At 39.8% G+C, this 17,209-nt stretch overlaps 1 protein-coding gene across 1 annotated transcript in view; it reads right to left on the reverse strand.

Annotated features, from left to right (window-relative positions):
- The window catches only part of ppm1h (protein phosphatase, Mg2+/Mn2+ dependent, 1H), an 85,049-nt gene that overhangs the window by 23,993 nt on the left and 43,847 nt on the right, over positions 1 to 17,209 (reverse strand). Inside the window, exons 4-6 of the mRNA XM_015353294.2 lie at positions 14,971 to 15,083; positions 10,062 to 10,146; positions 5,719 to 5,837 (exon numbers count right to left, since the gene is read on the reverse strand). Coding sequence (XP_015208780.1) covers positions 5,719 to 5,837; positions 10,062 to 10,146; positions 14,971 to 15,083 — 317 coding nt within the window. The remainder of the gene's footprint in view (positions 1 to 5,718; positions 5,838 to 10,061; positions 10,147 to 14,970; positions 15,084 to 17,209) is intronic.

Consider the following 17,209-nt stretch of genomic DNA (forward strand, 5'->3'; position numbering starts at 1 on the left):
GGGCAGAGTTGGACCGCTGAGAAGCTATTGAATTCAACTGCCCACTATCACGTTATATCAAGTTACAGACAGTGAGGCCAAGTAAGGTACTGTAGCTTAAAATCGTTAAGACGAGACGAACACTGGACTGCAAGAAAAAGTTTTCCATCTTTTTCTTTCTGGAGAACACGAGTGGTACACTGAATCAGACAGAGAAATAATGGCAGGCACACACAGCACTGTTCAGAGATTTGTTGGGCTCAAAAGAGGCAAACTCCTCTACAGTGCTCTTAACTGTGGTCTTTATCGGGTACTCTTTTTCTCCTTTAACACTAGTGTGTCCACATAAGCTGAATCTAGAGGGAGGTGGAGATAACTAATGTACTGACATCATAAACTACTTGAACGCGCTCTGCAACACTAAAACAAAGAGCTAATTGAGAGAACAGGTTTTTTTAATATCCTATGCTTTTTGAATTAGATTGAGAAAGCTGGACCTGATGTTCATTGTTTAGAAAATCAGAATATTATAGGATCTGTCTGTTAAGGAGAAATCCTGCCTGATGACTTTCAGAGTAGAATCAGCAGCAGTAAATTAACGGGTTTGCAGTAGCCTGAAAGCTCTCAGCTATATACAAAATGTTGAAAACAAAAACACATTGTTTTAGCCAACTAGAAATATGAGTCCATGTTACAATATTCTGTTAAGAGTGACTCAAAGAATTACGGAAAACTTTTTGCCTTCACTCATTTCTGTATAATTTAAATCTTATTCTTCATACTGTAGAATGTAATTGGTGCCAGATTCAAGATTCAAGCTTTATCAAAATAGAGAGTAAGGCATAAAAATTACAGACACACAAATTAACAGAAGAAGAAATGTAAAATCCTCAAAATGCCCAAAACAGATAGATAAATACTGATTTAAACCTCTATCACATCAATTTCAAGTCAGATATCTTGACTATAAATACATACAATAGATTTTTAGCCTTGATTGAAAGGTAGCCACTGTGAGTGAACCTTCAATATGACTGGACAGAGAACTCCACAATTTTGTAGCTGCAACATAATAAACAACTCTTTAATTTCCTCCTGAGCCCTACTATCATAGTACAGAGAAGTTTATATCAGTCATCTGGAGCTGACAGGGAGACAATACTACTTGATCATGCAAAATGATCATCAATGTGCTATTTGCATAGCCAAAATTTAGCTGGTAGAAAATGCATGAGCTTTTTACAACCAAATGTACTAGAATCAGAGGACCACATTGTGCATCACAAACTCTGGTCATATTCTGATGGAAAACTCAACATGCACCTTTCTGGCTTTAATGACCACCAAAGACGTGGGGAGGAAAGAAGATCAAGTGAACCTGCAGCCAGTATTAGTAGTTTTTGGAGTGAATTCCAGTTTATCCACTGATCATCAATCATAAATAGCCTGTGTCGCAGGCCCTCCCAGAATTGTTGTCCAAGCCCAGGGGCATGACTGGTATCATTTGTGCACACGAACGGGACTGTTTTATTCAAGCCTGTAGTACGTATCAAGAGACAACTGGGATATATCAGAAGCTGGTATCTATGACAGTGCTACTCTCCCATGTTAGTAGGCTTTTAACCTCACAGGCTCAACTTAGCGGACAAGACTGTTGCAGCTAACAGAGGTAGAAAACAGATTTTGTCTCATGAGGCACACTTCTGGATGGACAATGGCCGAATGTTCATGCATATACAATGTCCAGTGTTCTGGGTGGACACGTCCAATGTTCATGCATATACAATGTCCAGTGTTCTGGATGGACATGTTCAATGTTCATGCATATACAATGTCCAGTGTTCTGGATGGACATGCCCACAAGGACGAGACCAACATGGACCTCTCCCTGCTTGTACTGCACATGCGCCTGAAGGACAAACTGCACCTGTGCAGTGGCAGCTGGGATTTTCCAGCCTTTCAAAAAAATATGGCTGCTTCATTGATTCTGCCCCTCAACACCTAATGCAACTAAAAGTTATATTACGAGAGGTCATGGGCATTATTCTTTTCTTTTACAGTAACAGCCTTTTACATTTAACAACCATATTACAAAAGTTACTTGCATCTTCATTAAACATTAGGTGTCCCACATAAAGAAATTAGCTAAGTCTGTCAGTAATACAGAAATGTTTGAGAGTCATGTGAGCACACCAGAACAGAAAACTTCCTTTTACTAATCACACATGGATTTAGATTACAACTCATCTGATATGTGATGTGCCACAAAGAGGTGGGATTTCAAGAATGGTGACCTATTTCCCAAGGAAATGTCTTCCTTAAAGTCTGGTGGCTATAAAATATAGGATCCACAGTATGGTAATGTGCCACATAAGGTTCATCAGCATTCACTGTGCTAGCAACGCAGTCTGAATAGACATCTCTTTGATGTGAAGGGGCTACAGTTTAGGTTCAGCTCATGTATTGTAATGTGTTTTTTGGTTGTACCATATTTTGTGCTTACACCTTTGTGGTCTGTAGAATTAAAATTACAAGCTAGACATTTGGACTGTATTTCAGGGTAGAATTTGGGCAGGCAACTCTTGGTTTAAATTGAATTATTATTGCTCTTGTTATGCTCTGCAATCTACATCTTCCAAGCTTTTGTCTTTAGGTTTGACATTATTGTGTCCTGCTAGAAAATGTTTAACACATTTTCACATTTCATATTCCATTTTCTGCATTATTTAGTATGCCAGGCAGAAATGATTGGTTCATGAGAATTTTTTTTTTGTCACAGATAAGGCCACAATCTTTTGTTCCTGAATCGCTGGACATTACTGGATGTGCGCTGTTCGTACTTTCAAGTGTGGGACCAATTAATCACTATCATGAGCTGTGCAGTCCAATTCAGGTCAGTTCTCTGTCCCCGCCACTCCATCAAAACACTGGAAGTCTATCGAACATTCAGAACAAGCACAGGGCGAACAATCAATCATTTCAATGCGCTGGCTCTGCAGCCTGACTCCTACTCTGCGGTAGGATTCTCTGCCTGCCCCTGCATCTTTAAATAGGCTTGGATAAAATCACGTGTTCCTTCTGGAGTATGTGCACACAGAGGAGTAGTGTCCTGGCAATCTAATAGAAATAGAAATAGAAATAGAATCTTACTATCTAATAGAAAACAAAATGTTGCCAGATATTCTGGAGTGAAAGGCAATCTGTCAAGATCTCAAGGCTGCCCATTTTAATTGACTATTTAAAAATGAATCCCACGCTATGGGTTAACATCACTGATGCCCAGTGCCTACTTTCTGTGTCTGCATGGATAGAGTATGCCATTTTGACCTTATTCTGTGCAAAGCTATTTCTGTAACCTTTATGTGTTATGATGTGTTTTAGTCACAAATACCAGGTTAACAAGAATTTATACGGTATGTACTGTAGAAAGTGTAATATATGTAATGTTTAGGTGATAATGACCTTTTTGGCTATAATTAGATGAGCATTTTTAGTTTCTGGCAATTCAAGAATACCTAATTTAGGAGAACGTATTTGTATCACTCTAATGTGCTTTGGCATGGACACCAACATGCAATTTGGCCTAATGCTTGCGAGAATATAGTCATCTTAATTAAATCACGTGGGTGACACACAGACAGCCTTTGCCATCTTCCATTTTCTCACCTCTGCTAAATAAATAAAATTACGTTCAAGTAGAGAACAGTGTTAGCTTGCATAGGCTGCAAAGGAACAGCCTTCTTCCTTGAATAAATTTGTACTCATTTTCATTTGGGAGTGGACTTAGAACACATCCCTCCTACAGTTCTTATTTGTCTTTTTATGGAAAACTAGTTTTTGATTTACTGATTTGTTTTTCGAGTTACTCCATCTTCTCTGCCGTGTAACTTGAAAACTACAGTACCTGCATTTTGTTCCGTTATAACTAATAAAACTACAAAATAGCAGAATTATTACAAATACGTCTTTACTTTCGATAATCATTGGCACCTACAAAAATCTAAACTACAGCTTGATGCACAGTTGACGTGTAAGTAAATGTACGCAGAAATTAACTTCCAGCAGAAGTCAGGAAGAGTTTTCTTCAGAATGTGGCATTTTTTGATGTAACAAAACCTTTGCGGTTATGAAAGACACTCAGAAGAAGGACTTGCTCGCTTTTTTTGCCGACAGTGGCTGGGAACAACAGATGTGGAACCTTCTTACGAAACACTTCTGTGCTTTAATCTTAAACTTGTAGCTCCTGGCCTGTATTTCTTTCCCGTCTCATTCCGCGGACTTTCCTGTTGACGCAGAATTTCTCCACACAAAGGGGCATGGACACATTTTCTCTGCAATGCCTGGGGATCTATGTAAATGGTAATGAAGAGCATCAGATGGGGCTGGTTTATTAGATGTGCTCTCGGGGGGATTCTGTTCGAGGCTTCTCTAATAAGCCCCTGTCTCAGATCCAATGAATTAATTTCTATTGATCTATGGCCCATCAGTCAAGCCAGCTCCTTAAAAGAAAACATACAACCACTCTGGGCACGGAGCCTGTCCACTCCCTTGCAGTTTCAAGCAATCCCGTCTACACAGGCAGGAGGCAGGGAAAAAGATCAAATGGACGCATATGGATTTGCGAGCTCTAAAAGCCACAGTCAATAAACATTCCTGCCCATTTCATCTGAATTAGAACATGCTTTCAGCGTCTCTGACAAAACTTGTGAGCATTTATTGTACAGTGCCGAGAAAAATATATATCAAATATATTTGGATGACTTATCTAAGAAAAATGATCCATCGGTACATATCCTCGTGTGAATAAGTAGCCCAACACTTTAGATTTAGTAACTTTTGGTGCCTCTGTCAGCAGTAATGATCTCAATTAGGTTTTCCTGTAACTATTTATGAGTCTCTCATTTTGGCTTTCACAAGTTTTGGTCCATTTCTCCTTCCAGAAGTGCTTCAAAATGTCATTCCTCCTCGTGACATTTAAGGGCCTCCTTAAGCATGAACAGCTTGTTTCAGACTCTGCTTTAATATTTTATTGGGGTTATCTAAGGAGTTTAGGAGACTATGGAAGGCCAGATTTGGTTCTCTCCACATAAAACATTTATCTTTGTGGCCGAAAAGTTGAGCTTTCGACTCATCTTTCCAGGGAACATTTCTTTCAGTCGTATTGTGGATCATCCAGGTGCTCTTCAGTGAGACTTCTCCTTTACCTCTGAATACTATCCAGAAATTTGGCGAAAACCAAATGAACCTCCCTTTGGATGGATGAACTGCATTTTAAATGTCAAGCATGGAGGTGGCAGTATCATGATATGGAGGAGCTTTGCTTTTCCTTAGGATCTGGATGGCCTGTCAACAGTGGCAGAAACGGTGAGCTCAGACTTCTTTCAGCCAAGTCTGCAGGGGAATGTCAGGCCATCCATTCGGCAGCTAAGGCTCAACCAAAAGAGCCTCACACAGCACGACAATGATCCTGAAACTACAGACAGTACAAGCCGATCTACAGCAGGATGGCTGAAGAAGACGACATTTGCAGCATTTCGCCTGGCCAAGAAACCTCATAGTATTATAGCATCATATATTATCATGTTATTAGAAAATGACAACATTCACATTGTAAAAGAAATAATCAAGGTGCACACTGAAGGATGAGCAGCAGATTCTAAGATCTGAGGATTATTTTGCTTTTCTGAATGCTGTGTCACTACGTGTAGTTTTAATAAAGGGAGCATTAACTGAACTCACCAGCCTGTCATGCTGAAGTCCCTGTACAACATCTGCTTGCCCACCTCCTTTCGCTGCACCCTCCTGGGGAACTCCAAGTGGGTAAATTCGTTCCCTAATAAGTGAGGCTGCATGTAGGCCTGGAACACAGAACGGAAATAAAAGCATAAATATTGTAGTGGACCAAGAAAAAGATCCTACATTTTGGTGGGCTTCCAATTTTCGGAAACAAGTGTCCCACCAGTTGACTAGACAAAGGACAAAGTAACAACTAAAGGTTTATTCCATGCTGAAAAGAGAAGAAAAGAAACGCAATGTTTCGAAGAAGGAGAAGAAGGAGAGGCTCCTCTACACGAAGGTGGCTCCATAGCTGAAACGTTGCGTTTCTATTCTTCTTTTTTCAGCATGGAATAAACCTTGTTCCTTTGCAGCCTACGCATGCTGACGCAGCTCCCTACTAGAAATAAACGCCCTAATTCCACTATACCAGATCACTGACATACGGAGCCTTTATACAGGCCTGGTTATAGGTGGGCGCTCTGCAGTGTTAGGTTCCATTTTGTGTTGGTTGACGTATCTTACATTATTTTTGTTAAATGTATACAGGTATGTGTTCCCAGAAACAACCCCCACCATTCCAAGTGATTGGAAGCAGTTGACAGCTTTGCATCCATTCGACTAAAAGTTAAAACACTGTCACACATATTAGAGAGAGTGCTCAACCCTCTCTAATATGAGCAGCAAGTTCAACTAGAGGAATGGCATTATAAAGGTTTTCCCAGATCTCACTGGTTTGAGAACCGCCAACTACACAGAGTGAAACAAATTATCTATTATCCTAAGCTTTCCATTTATATCCATTTATTTTCCAGATTTCTTCTTTGACTAAGCCTCCCAGTGTATTGTAAAGTGATTGTTGGTTCTAGTTTGGTCACTCCACATTTCTTTTAATGGTTTACTAAAATTAAGAAACATTTATTTCAGGTCATTTAGACAGTTGTTTTGCATGTTTCAACCAGGGAAATATGCTGATAAAAAGATAAAACACTGTCTTAAAAAAGAATTGGGGATGTATTCTGATGTATCTTTTTTTACATCTCCCTAGGAGACAATTCTCCCTGGGCTCTAGACCAGCACAACATTCAACATAAACAACATAAAAAATCACAATCTAGTTATAATATAGTGAGAAGGAACACCAAAGGAAACAACACATCTTGTACAATATTTCTTTAATCTCTTCAGGACTTTTAAATGCAGGAGTGATCTTTAATAAAAGCACTCCTGCATCAGAATTCCAAACAGGGCACTGTGATAATATCAGGCAGTTCTAGGATGACTTTCCTGGATTTGAGTTTTTACGGACGGCGTTCTAAACTTTTTCGTTGTTATTCAGCTCGTCTCCGAGGCTTTCAGCTCATCTGAGATAATAAATCGCTTTTGATCAAGCCACACGGAGACAAAAGATTAAAAATAAATAATTGTTCAATTCTGTCCAGGATTTAAAATGTTTCTTAAACGTCACAAATACCTACAACGTTACTCAATATAAATTACATTTGAACACACATTTTCAGATAAATAGAGAAAAAGAGAACCGATTTAGTCTGTTTGAGGCACATTCTGTAATCAAAAGTAGTCAAAAGTCACACATTCAGTCATTTTTAACTTGCAGAATTAATAACTCCTGCAGTTTAAGGTTATGTCACAAACTACATCAGATAATAGAGCCAACAGAAAATATTAGCAAGCACACATCTAGGTTTGCATATTATCAAGTCAGTGTGGCAGTTCAGTCAATCAGTCTAAGGCAGGCAGTTGAGGGTGAAAACAGTACATTTCATTACATATGAAATAATATTGCACTGCTGTTGACTTCAGCACATACACTGCCCGGAGTTACTCCACAGATGATTAGCTTCTTCTCATTTTCCATACTGATACTCCCCCACCTCCCAAACTGGTCAATATCCTTAAAAAGGTCATTAAAAAGTCTCAGTGGGCCATGTCACTTCCCTTGGTGCCAAGAACCCTGTTAGCTAATGATGTCTACACCCCTTAGCTGAGCAGAAATTTAAACCCCCAGCTTTTGGAAACAGCCTCAAGAATTGTTCCAGATACATTCAGCAAGATCAGCTCCTCCTTTGCTAAATCTGTTGTGGTAAAACACTTTAGCAGGCAGACAATGAATTTTAGTGTTTCTTGGTTTACAGACACAGAGCAGACGTTCCTCGCTTTAGAACAAAAGGCTGGTACAGACCAACAAAAACCTTAGACCTTAAGGGAAAGGTAAGTTGTTGAAAATGAATGCTTAACTGGACCGTTTCAACCCAATGTTGGGTTCCCCACATAAAAGAGTAAAAGCAGTTTAGGAAATAAAGTTATTACAAAGATCAGAGCTGAGTTCCTGGGTATCATTACTAATGATTTAATAATAATAATAATTGCTTACACTTATACAGCGCTTTTCTGGACACTCCACTCAAAGCGCTTTACAAGTAATGGGGACTCCCCTCCTCCACCACCAATGTGCAGCCCCACCTGGATGATACGGCAGCAGCCATAGTGCGCCAGAACGCTCACCACACATCAGCTATCAGTGGGGAGGAGAGCAGAGTAATGATGGGGATTATTAGGAGGCCATGATTGGTAAGGGCCAATGGGAAATTTGGTTACACCCCTACTCTTTTTGAGAAACATCCTGGGATTTTTAATGACCACAGAGAGTCAGGACCTCGGTTTTACGTCTCATCCGAAGGATGGCACCTGTTTACAGTATAGTGTCCCCGTCACTATACTGGGGCATTAGGACCCACATGGACTGCAGGGTGAGCGCCCCCTGCTGGCCCCTCTAACACCTCTTCCAGCAGCAACCTTAGTTTTTCCCAGGAGGTCTCCCATCCAGGTACTGACCAGGCTCACACCTGCTGAGCTCCAGTGGGTTGCCAGTTGTGAGTTGCAGGGTGATATGGCTGCTTTTAACGCGATCCGAGCATGTAAATGGACCTACAAAGAAGACACAATGGTGCCTTTACGTCCTCAGACAGTTGAGAAAATTTGGTCTGTCTTCAACTATTCTTTCTTCATTCTACAGGTGCGCTAATGAAAGTGTGCCCACGTGTGGTATTACAGAATGGTTTGGCAGCAGCTCGTTGTCTGACCGGAAGGCATTACAGAGGGTGATCAGGTCAGCCCGGTCCATCATTGGAGAACAGCTCCCCTCTATTGTGGACATTTTTACAATTCGTTGTCTCAGGAAGGCTGGGAGTATTGCTAAGGACACCAGTCATCCTGGTTTCTCACTTTTCTCTCCCCTGCCCTCAGATACGCGTTATAGGAGCAGAAAGGCACAAACTTCCAGATTCTGAGACAGTTTCTTCCCACAAGCTGCCAGATTACTGAATCTACCACTGGCTCACACTGGTGGGTTTGCTGACTTGTATTTAAATTGTATGTTATTTGACTTTGTTGTTGTTGCTGATGCTGTTCTGTGTTTATGCTTTGGCGTTTCCTTGATGTCTTCGTATTGGAGCATGCATGCAAATAAGCATTTCATTGCACTTCTGCCTATGACCAATGAACTGGATTTAACTGAACTGAGCTATAAAATATTCTCTTTAGAAATGTTCAGCAGAGAAGTCGGAATTTAAGACTGAAATATTACAGAAATGCTTAGTAAATCTTGTCAGTAGAAATGACAATGTCCTTTCAGCTGGGACAGTGAAGCCAAAACTATGATTTTTCCTATCAATCATTCTATCGGTCAATCCCATCATATGTAGAGTGGCCCCTCCTGTATGAGAAACGACTTTATGAACTTTCATTTATACTATACCTACTGTCCTGTTTTTTCATATGACAATTTCACTCCAAGCTAAGCTTTTGTAAAGCATTGCCAAGATTCTACTTTTCTGACATCTTCTTGGATAAGGAATTTAATTTTTATTTTTATTACATTTTAACCCTTTTATAATAAAGGCTCGTGTGTTGAGAACCTTCAGTACTGGATAGTACCTAACTGTAACAATGTAACTACTGTACTATAAATGAGAAGCAGTATTCTTGTTTTCCTACATACTGTGCCATTTTTATTTTAGATCTTTGCATTATTTGTTATAGTTTATCATTGTTCATAGTCTAGAATAGCAATATTTGAATTATTTTATAATTACCAAGCAATTGAAACAAATTTATACTCATCATCTAGATTGATGACGTGTGGTCAGTTCATTAAACGTTCTTTCCCTTATTAAGGAGGAGTCAAAACAGGGAAGCCTCATACAAAAGAAAACTATTATTCTACCATAAATGCCACATTAAATTAAATTTTAAAATAATACACTTCGTAAAGCACGGTCTCTTACCAAAAACTGAAGTCTCTGCCGTTCAGATTCTGGGGTAAATTCTGAAGACATTGGGATAATTTCCCCATTCCGGATGATAATAGCCCTTCACAAAAAGACAGCAACAGGGACAGAAACAAGTGTTGCAGTTACTGTTACATTGAAACTGTAAAAATCTTATATTTTTGGCTCATTTTTTAAAATATAAAATAAACACATTTGGTTTCAGTTGAACAGGTTAAAAAAAGATTAAAAATATGGAACCTTTACGAATAAAGAATAAATATGTAAGTTATTAGCAGTCAAAACCTACAGTAGCTTTATCATAACTAATTTTGCATTAAATTACAATTACAAATTACAACTGCATTCCCACAACCACTGCTGCCATTTTACAGTGTCTCTAGTAAGTCTTTTGTTACTGTTTCCTACAGTTTTCTGGACACTCCACTCAAGTGTTTTACAGGGGGGACTCCACTAAACCACCGCCAATGTACAGCATCCACCTGGATGATGCGACGACAGCCATAGTGCACCAGAACGCTCACCACACATCAGCTATCAGTGGGGAGGAGAGCATAAAGTGATTAAACCAGTTCAGAGATCGGGATTATTAGGAGGCCATGACTGGCAAAGGCCAGGGGGAAAATTGGCCAGGACACCAGGGTAACACTCCTACACTTTTCAAGAAACGCCTTGGGATTTTTAAAGACCGCAGAGAGTCAGAATTTTGATTTAACGTCCCATTTAAAGAACAGCGCCTTTTTTAACGTATAGCATCCCTGTCATTACACTGGAGCATTAATATCATACTACAGACCACAGATTGAGCCTACTGGTCCCACTAACACCTCTTCCAACTGCAACCTTAGTTTTTCCCAGGAGGTCTCCCATCCAGGTACTGACCAGGCTCACACCTGCTGAGCTTCAGTGGGGCTGCCAGTTGTGAGCTGCAGGCTGATACAGTGGCTAGCTATATATTTGCAATTTACTCCCAAATGATTGGGATTTTATTTTGCTAACAAAATGCCAGGGTGACCTCCAACATGTTTGAAAGCTGAACAAAATGTTCATATTAATCTTATCCTAAATTAAGGGTTCAATTGTAGCCCAAAAGTGAATGGTCCTGCAACACTAAGACAAGGGATTGTGAACTACTGGTTAAGCAGTTAGTTTCAGGTATAACGGAATGAAGAACAGCTTTATTTGCTGCTGTTTGAACAATAGAGGAATATCTTCCCAGGAAATTCTTCATGGAAATTTTAACTAGGTTTGACATTTTGAATTTTGTGTCTTCCGTTCTGCCAGTCTTTTTGGACACTCCACAATGGTCTCTTTCACGACTTAGAAAGCTTGGACACATTCAGCAACCTCTGGCCAAATCAGTTTCCTGCACCTTATTTTACCTAATCTTCAGTTTTGCTCCGTTTCCACAACAGCCATACAGCTTGAGAATAAATGTAGCCATCGGGTCTGCTGAACTTATAACAACAGGGCTTTTTAATTTGCATACAAATTATATTGTGGCTGGATTCTCGCCAGGGAGTTTTCTATTGCCAAAAGCATGCCATTAACACAGGGCTGCCAGCTTTCATTGTCCTGGTGGTAGATTTATGAATCTGAGAAAAACTCACCACGACATATGGCAGAGCAATTTGGGGTACAGCAGTTTGATTGTGTCTTTTAAAACCACAAATAAAAAAAAATGTTAAAAGAAACAAATTCAAGTTGGAACTAAAAAACAAACAAAAACACGGAAAAGCAGATTTCTACGCGATGGTGTACACCCAACATGAAGAATATGACTGGCAAAATCAGTCATGAAATCTCATTAGCTGAAATCTTATTTTGGTAGAGGAGGGGGATGGGGAGGGTAAAGACTCTCAAGACATCTTTCAAAATAAGACGGACGTGAGTGGATTGCTCTGTGACTGAATGGGTCAGGGGCAGAATAATGGAATTATTCGAGACAGACAGGATGTTATTAGTCCAGATGCAATACTCCTAATCCAGTTCTGTTAATGCTGTGATAAGATTTAAAAAGCGAGTGGGGGGCCTTCTCCCACATAGCAGAACGAACACAAATGAAATTGATTTTCATTAATAATTGAGAATCCCACTCTAAACATTTTGGTCTTTCAGTATCATAAACTAAAACGGTTCCCCATTCCTCTTTGCTGTCGTTTGAAAATATTCTTTCATAAACATTTTCAGTTTAAGGAGTCCCTCTTAGAATTGCTTATGATATTGTTTTTAGACCACGGAGAAATATTCTTAAAGTTTCTTTCCAGGAGAAATTGTTTTCTTAATGAGAGGATCCTACTGTACATTGCTGATGTTTTTCAGGCTGGAATTTGGTATCATGTCCTACATAGAAGTGATTGTATTACTATGCTAAAACATTTTAAACATATATCAACAGATTCAACTCGGCAAAGTGAAATTTTAGCTGTAATATTATTTTGTTTTGGTTTTTTTTAGTGCTAGCCACATGCCCAGCTGTTTTCCCTCTTTTTCTCTGAGCTAAGACATCATTGCAGTGTGACTAAACCTGACAAACCTTTTTCTGAAAGCAGACATTAGCTTTTGCGTGTTGAAATTCAGGAGCATATATCTGTCACCACTGTTACAGACTCTGGAGGTAAGAAGGAGCACATAAATCAAGCATAAGTTCAAATACTGTATATTATTTTACCATCTTCAATAATCCAATCATACATTTTCGGGATGGATGAAACCGATTTATCCAATACAGGGTGATGGGGGAGCCAGAGCCTATCCCAGCAAGCAATGGGCGCAAGGCAGGACACGCAGGGCACACACAGACGCCAATTTTCCCAGAGGCCAATTAAAAAAACGGTATGATTTTGGACTGTGGGAGAAAACCAGAGCACCTTGAAGAACCCCACGCTAACACAGGGAGAGTATACCGAGAACAACCTCCATAAACACAAACTCCACAAAGATAGCACCCCAGGAATTGAACCGAGGGCACCAGTGTTGTGTTAACCACTGCCTCACCATTCCGTTCCTTCTTTGGTAACAAACAAGTTTAGCAGCTAACCTGGAGTAAGTTATAATGTGAAGTATTTTAACTCCACATGTTGTTTTTCAGAAGAGTAACAGTAGAGACAGCCTCACAAACTAAAGGCTCTCTGTGTCCAGAGCCCTCCATTACACTTGTCTTTTGAAAGCAAACCAGTCCCTTGTATGAATTGTATGAATGAATTCCCCTGGGTGAGCACACTGCTTCACAACACAGTAGCACACGAGAGCCTAAATTGGGGGGGAGACAGGCCATGAGTTTGTACCCAAATGACAAAAATGAAATTTCTGTCAGCCTAGGTTTCAATTTTGCAGGCTCCTGTTTTGTTAACGAGATTCCCTCAACTGGGTTGCTGTCAAGAGTCTTTAGACAGTAAATAGGCCTCCCTGAGCAGAGAGCTCCTACTTATGTCTTGTTTTACACATTGGAGAGGAACAGGTGTAAATTGGTGTTTCGTTAAGGGTAGGAATGAGATGAAATCACCAGGAAAAAGGGGATAGCTGTAAGGTTAAATCACTGTAATTAAGGCAGTTCCAAGCTGTCACACCTTCTTCTAATGCCCAACTACACTAATATATGGTATCTGGAGGGGAGAGCTTCTGGGAAAGCTACAGTTGCTGCTGGAAGAGGTGTTAGTGGGGCCAGTAGGGGGCACTAACTTTGTGGTCTGTGTTGGTCCTAATGCCCCAGTATAGTGATGGGAACACTGTACTGTAAAAAAAAAAATGTGCCATCCTTTGGATGAGATGTAAAACCGAGGTCCTGACTCCCTGTGGTCACTAAAAATCCCAGGGCGTTTCTCGAAAACAGTAGGCGTGTTAACTCCCGAAGTCCTGGCCAAATTTTCCCAGATCATGGCCTCTTGATAATCCCCATCTACTGTATGAATTGGCTTCATTACTTAACAAGCACACAAAGCTAAGTGCTATAAGTGGAGTGTCTACAATAGTGCTATAGGAGTTTAAAGAATTCATTATTATTGTATTTCTTGAACTAACTAGTTGCTCCAAAGTCTCCAATTAGCTACAGTAACTAAGAAGGTATTAAACGAAAACCAGCAGGTGTGCGGGCGTACATGACCAAGACTGAGAACTCCTGCCTTACAGGAAAATTAGCACAAATGGGAGTAGCAGTTACTATAATAGTATTGTCAATGGAAGTTTGTAAGTGTCTGACCGATTCCAAGAATTGACCTGAGGAAACCCCACACTGGCTGTGTTACACTGGAGTTCACAGACGTCTGAATAAAAACAAAAAAACTTTTTTTTCTTAAAACTATATTTTTTTTGGCAAAAGCAAAATACATAGCTTTTATACCTTATTCAATTTTTTGCATACACTATGATATTTCTATTGAAGATGGCATGCATTTCTGGCTATGTAATTTTTGGTTAAGGGTAATTCTAACTACTTGCTCAAACCAAAGGAAATCAAATGAAAATGATTTGGACAATTACATTTTTTTCTGCAAGTGCATATACAGCACCTGGTTATGTGCAATTTGAATGGCCATCTAATATCCTCAAATGTGTTAGGAAATACTGTAGCTTGAGATTATTTCAATTGGAGGTGTACTGGTTATCTTTACTGTCTTGTAGCACTGGGGCCCTGGGTTCAGTTCCAGACCTGGGAAGCTACCTGCGTGGAGTTTGTAGAAGTAGTCTTGGAAAGTCCTGGGTAATGGCTCCATAAGTTAATGTCTCAAAGCTTTGAATCCACTTTCTTACCAATGGTAGTTTTCGGAAGGAAACGGTTCTGAAATGGGATTGGGATTTCCCACCTTGCTTTCCAGTGTTTTTGAAAGGCCGCAGAAGACTGCGAGGACCAGACATGAGCATCAGGACTTGTGTCAGCCGGAGACCCAGTTCCGAAGTCACCTCTCACCTGCTGTCGCCTGCATTCCCAATGTAGAGCTTTCCCAAAAGGAAGACCACAACCAGTGCAGTACAGCCCCCAGAGATGTTGTATACGCTTCTCTCACTTTCAATCTGAGAGTCCTACAGGCAAACAAAACAAAAAGAGACAGAACCCAGTTTGTTAGTAAGATTATTACCTGATTTGCTGCTGGGAGGTCGACGCTGGATATCCTCCAAAAAAACTCGGTTTCTCTTACTTTTATTGATTGTCTGGGTAACACAAAATTTAAAACCTGTCCATCATATTTACTGAGGCAAAAAAAAGATGATAATCATAAAGTAATCAGTTCTGCTGATTGAAAAGTAATTTTTTGGGTGGCCATGACCAATGGCTGATGTAAACAAACTCCAGTATCGAGCTATTTGTTTTTGTTTTTCTAGTGCTGTTCCTGCCAAAGGATAGCATATTCCACTTCTCTGGATTATCTTTGTACTAACAAGTGTTTTGTCTCAAGGGATGCTTTCTTGTTAGAAAAAAAAAACACCTTTAACTGAGAATTTAACAGCTGCTGTTAAATGTTTGTAGTATCCAGAGAAATTAATAAACACAGCAAAAATAATAATCGCTATACTTTTTTATATTCTTTTCCCAAAATGTAATTCTCTTTTTTCATTTCATTGATTTTTCAAAATCACCAATTCATTCTTGTTCCAAAGCCTACATTTATACGGGACTGTAAATCACAAGATACATTCATCACTTTAGACTTTTACTGTCATGCTATATGGTTTTAGATGTGACCTGAATCAGGAGAAAGAAACAGTTAATGATGAGACTGTCTTTTCTCCCAGAAAAGGGCAATATATGACACTAGGGCCCAGAAACCTCTTCATTACATTTACCCCCAACTAATCCCAGTGATGTTAGGCGGGATGCAACTAGGTTTTTGGTTTTCCAAAAACTTAAAAGAGATTTATTTCTGAAACATGTCAGTGTATTAAAGGGGAGCAGCAGTGATATTTGTTTATTTTGGGGCTAGAAAGAATCAGCATTGATGAGTGCATTTCAAATCACAGTAAAAGTAAAACATACACAGTAGCTTGTAAAACCTCCAATTTACATCACAAAATCGACAACATTTCCAGGTATGCACTGTGCCATATTCTGGGATTCAGAACAAGGCAACAAATCTTACGGTGAAGTGTTGCAGTCGTAATACATTGCAACGAAGCAGGCTTGTGAATCTCTCTCTTTTAATCCAATAGAAATAGTTCTGCTGATAAATGGAACTTGTTAACTCTGCATGCAGATCACGTTGGAACATTTCTGTAGTGAAATGTCTGCTGCACAACCTGTTAGTCTTCACTCGTACATCGCATTACATTAGTCACTCCAGTGACTAGTGAGCAGGAAGGGCTACAATTTGCGCGAACTGTCTCTCTTGCCCAAGGCAAGACCAGCGGTTTGCAAGAACATGGCGACTTACAGTACTTTCACGAAATTCAGGATTTTGTACTTCATTCAAAATTTGTCATTTCTTTCTATACCGTCAATGAATTAATTTTGTTACCAAGATTTAATAACCTGACTGAGAAATCGGGACTGCAGCTCCCCTTTAACCCTTCTATAAAGAACTCCCTGGGCCGAAATTCCTTGTCTTGTCTTAAAGTTTTAGAAATAAGTGAATATCTATTTTAACTTCACTACCACATTCCAACATAGCACACTAACCAGCTGCAGGAAGATACAGACAAAAGTTACAATTTTAGAAAAAGCCCTAGAGTCACATATGTAGTACAGTTTAGTACATTGTAGTACAGTTGTTTAATAAGAAATATTAGCTATTTTTTTTACTTCACTGTACTGTTTAACTACTGAAACACATTCCATGGAAAGGCAGAATTTATCCAAGACAACTTGTTGTCAGGTCATGGTGGTGTGTGGGGGTTGTCCTTGAGTTTGTCAAACAGATCATTTGCGAGTCAATACCAAAACTTTGGGTCCACTCAGTAAAGCACGGTCCTGCTATGGTTACAAAAACAAAGGACATTTACTACATTTATATACATCACTGAAGCTAAGCAGGTGTGAGCCTGGTCAGTACCTGGATGAGAGACCTCCTGGGAAAAGCTAAGGTTGCTGCTGGAAGTGGGGGAAGTTAGTGGGGCCAGCAGGGGGCACTCACCCTCCGGTCTATGTGGGTCCTAATGCCCCAGTATAGCGACGGGGACACTACACTGTAAACAGGCGCCGTCCTTCGGATGAG

Source organism: Lepisosteus oculatus, chromosome 7 (genome assembly GCF_040954835.1).
Source record: "Lepisosteus oculatus isolate fLepOcu1 chromosome 7, fLepOcu1.hap2, whole genome shotgun sequence".
Classification (NCBI taxonomy): Eukaryota; Metazoa; Chordata; class Actinopteri; order Semionotiformes; family Lepisosteidae; genus Lepisosteus; species Lepisosteus oculatus.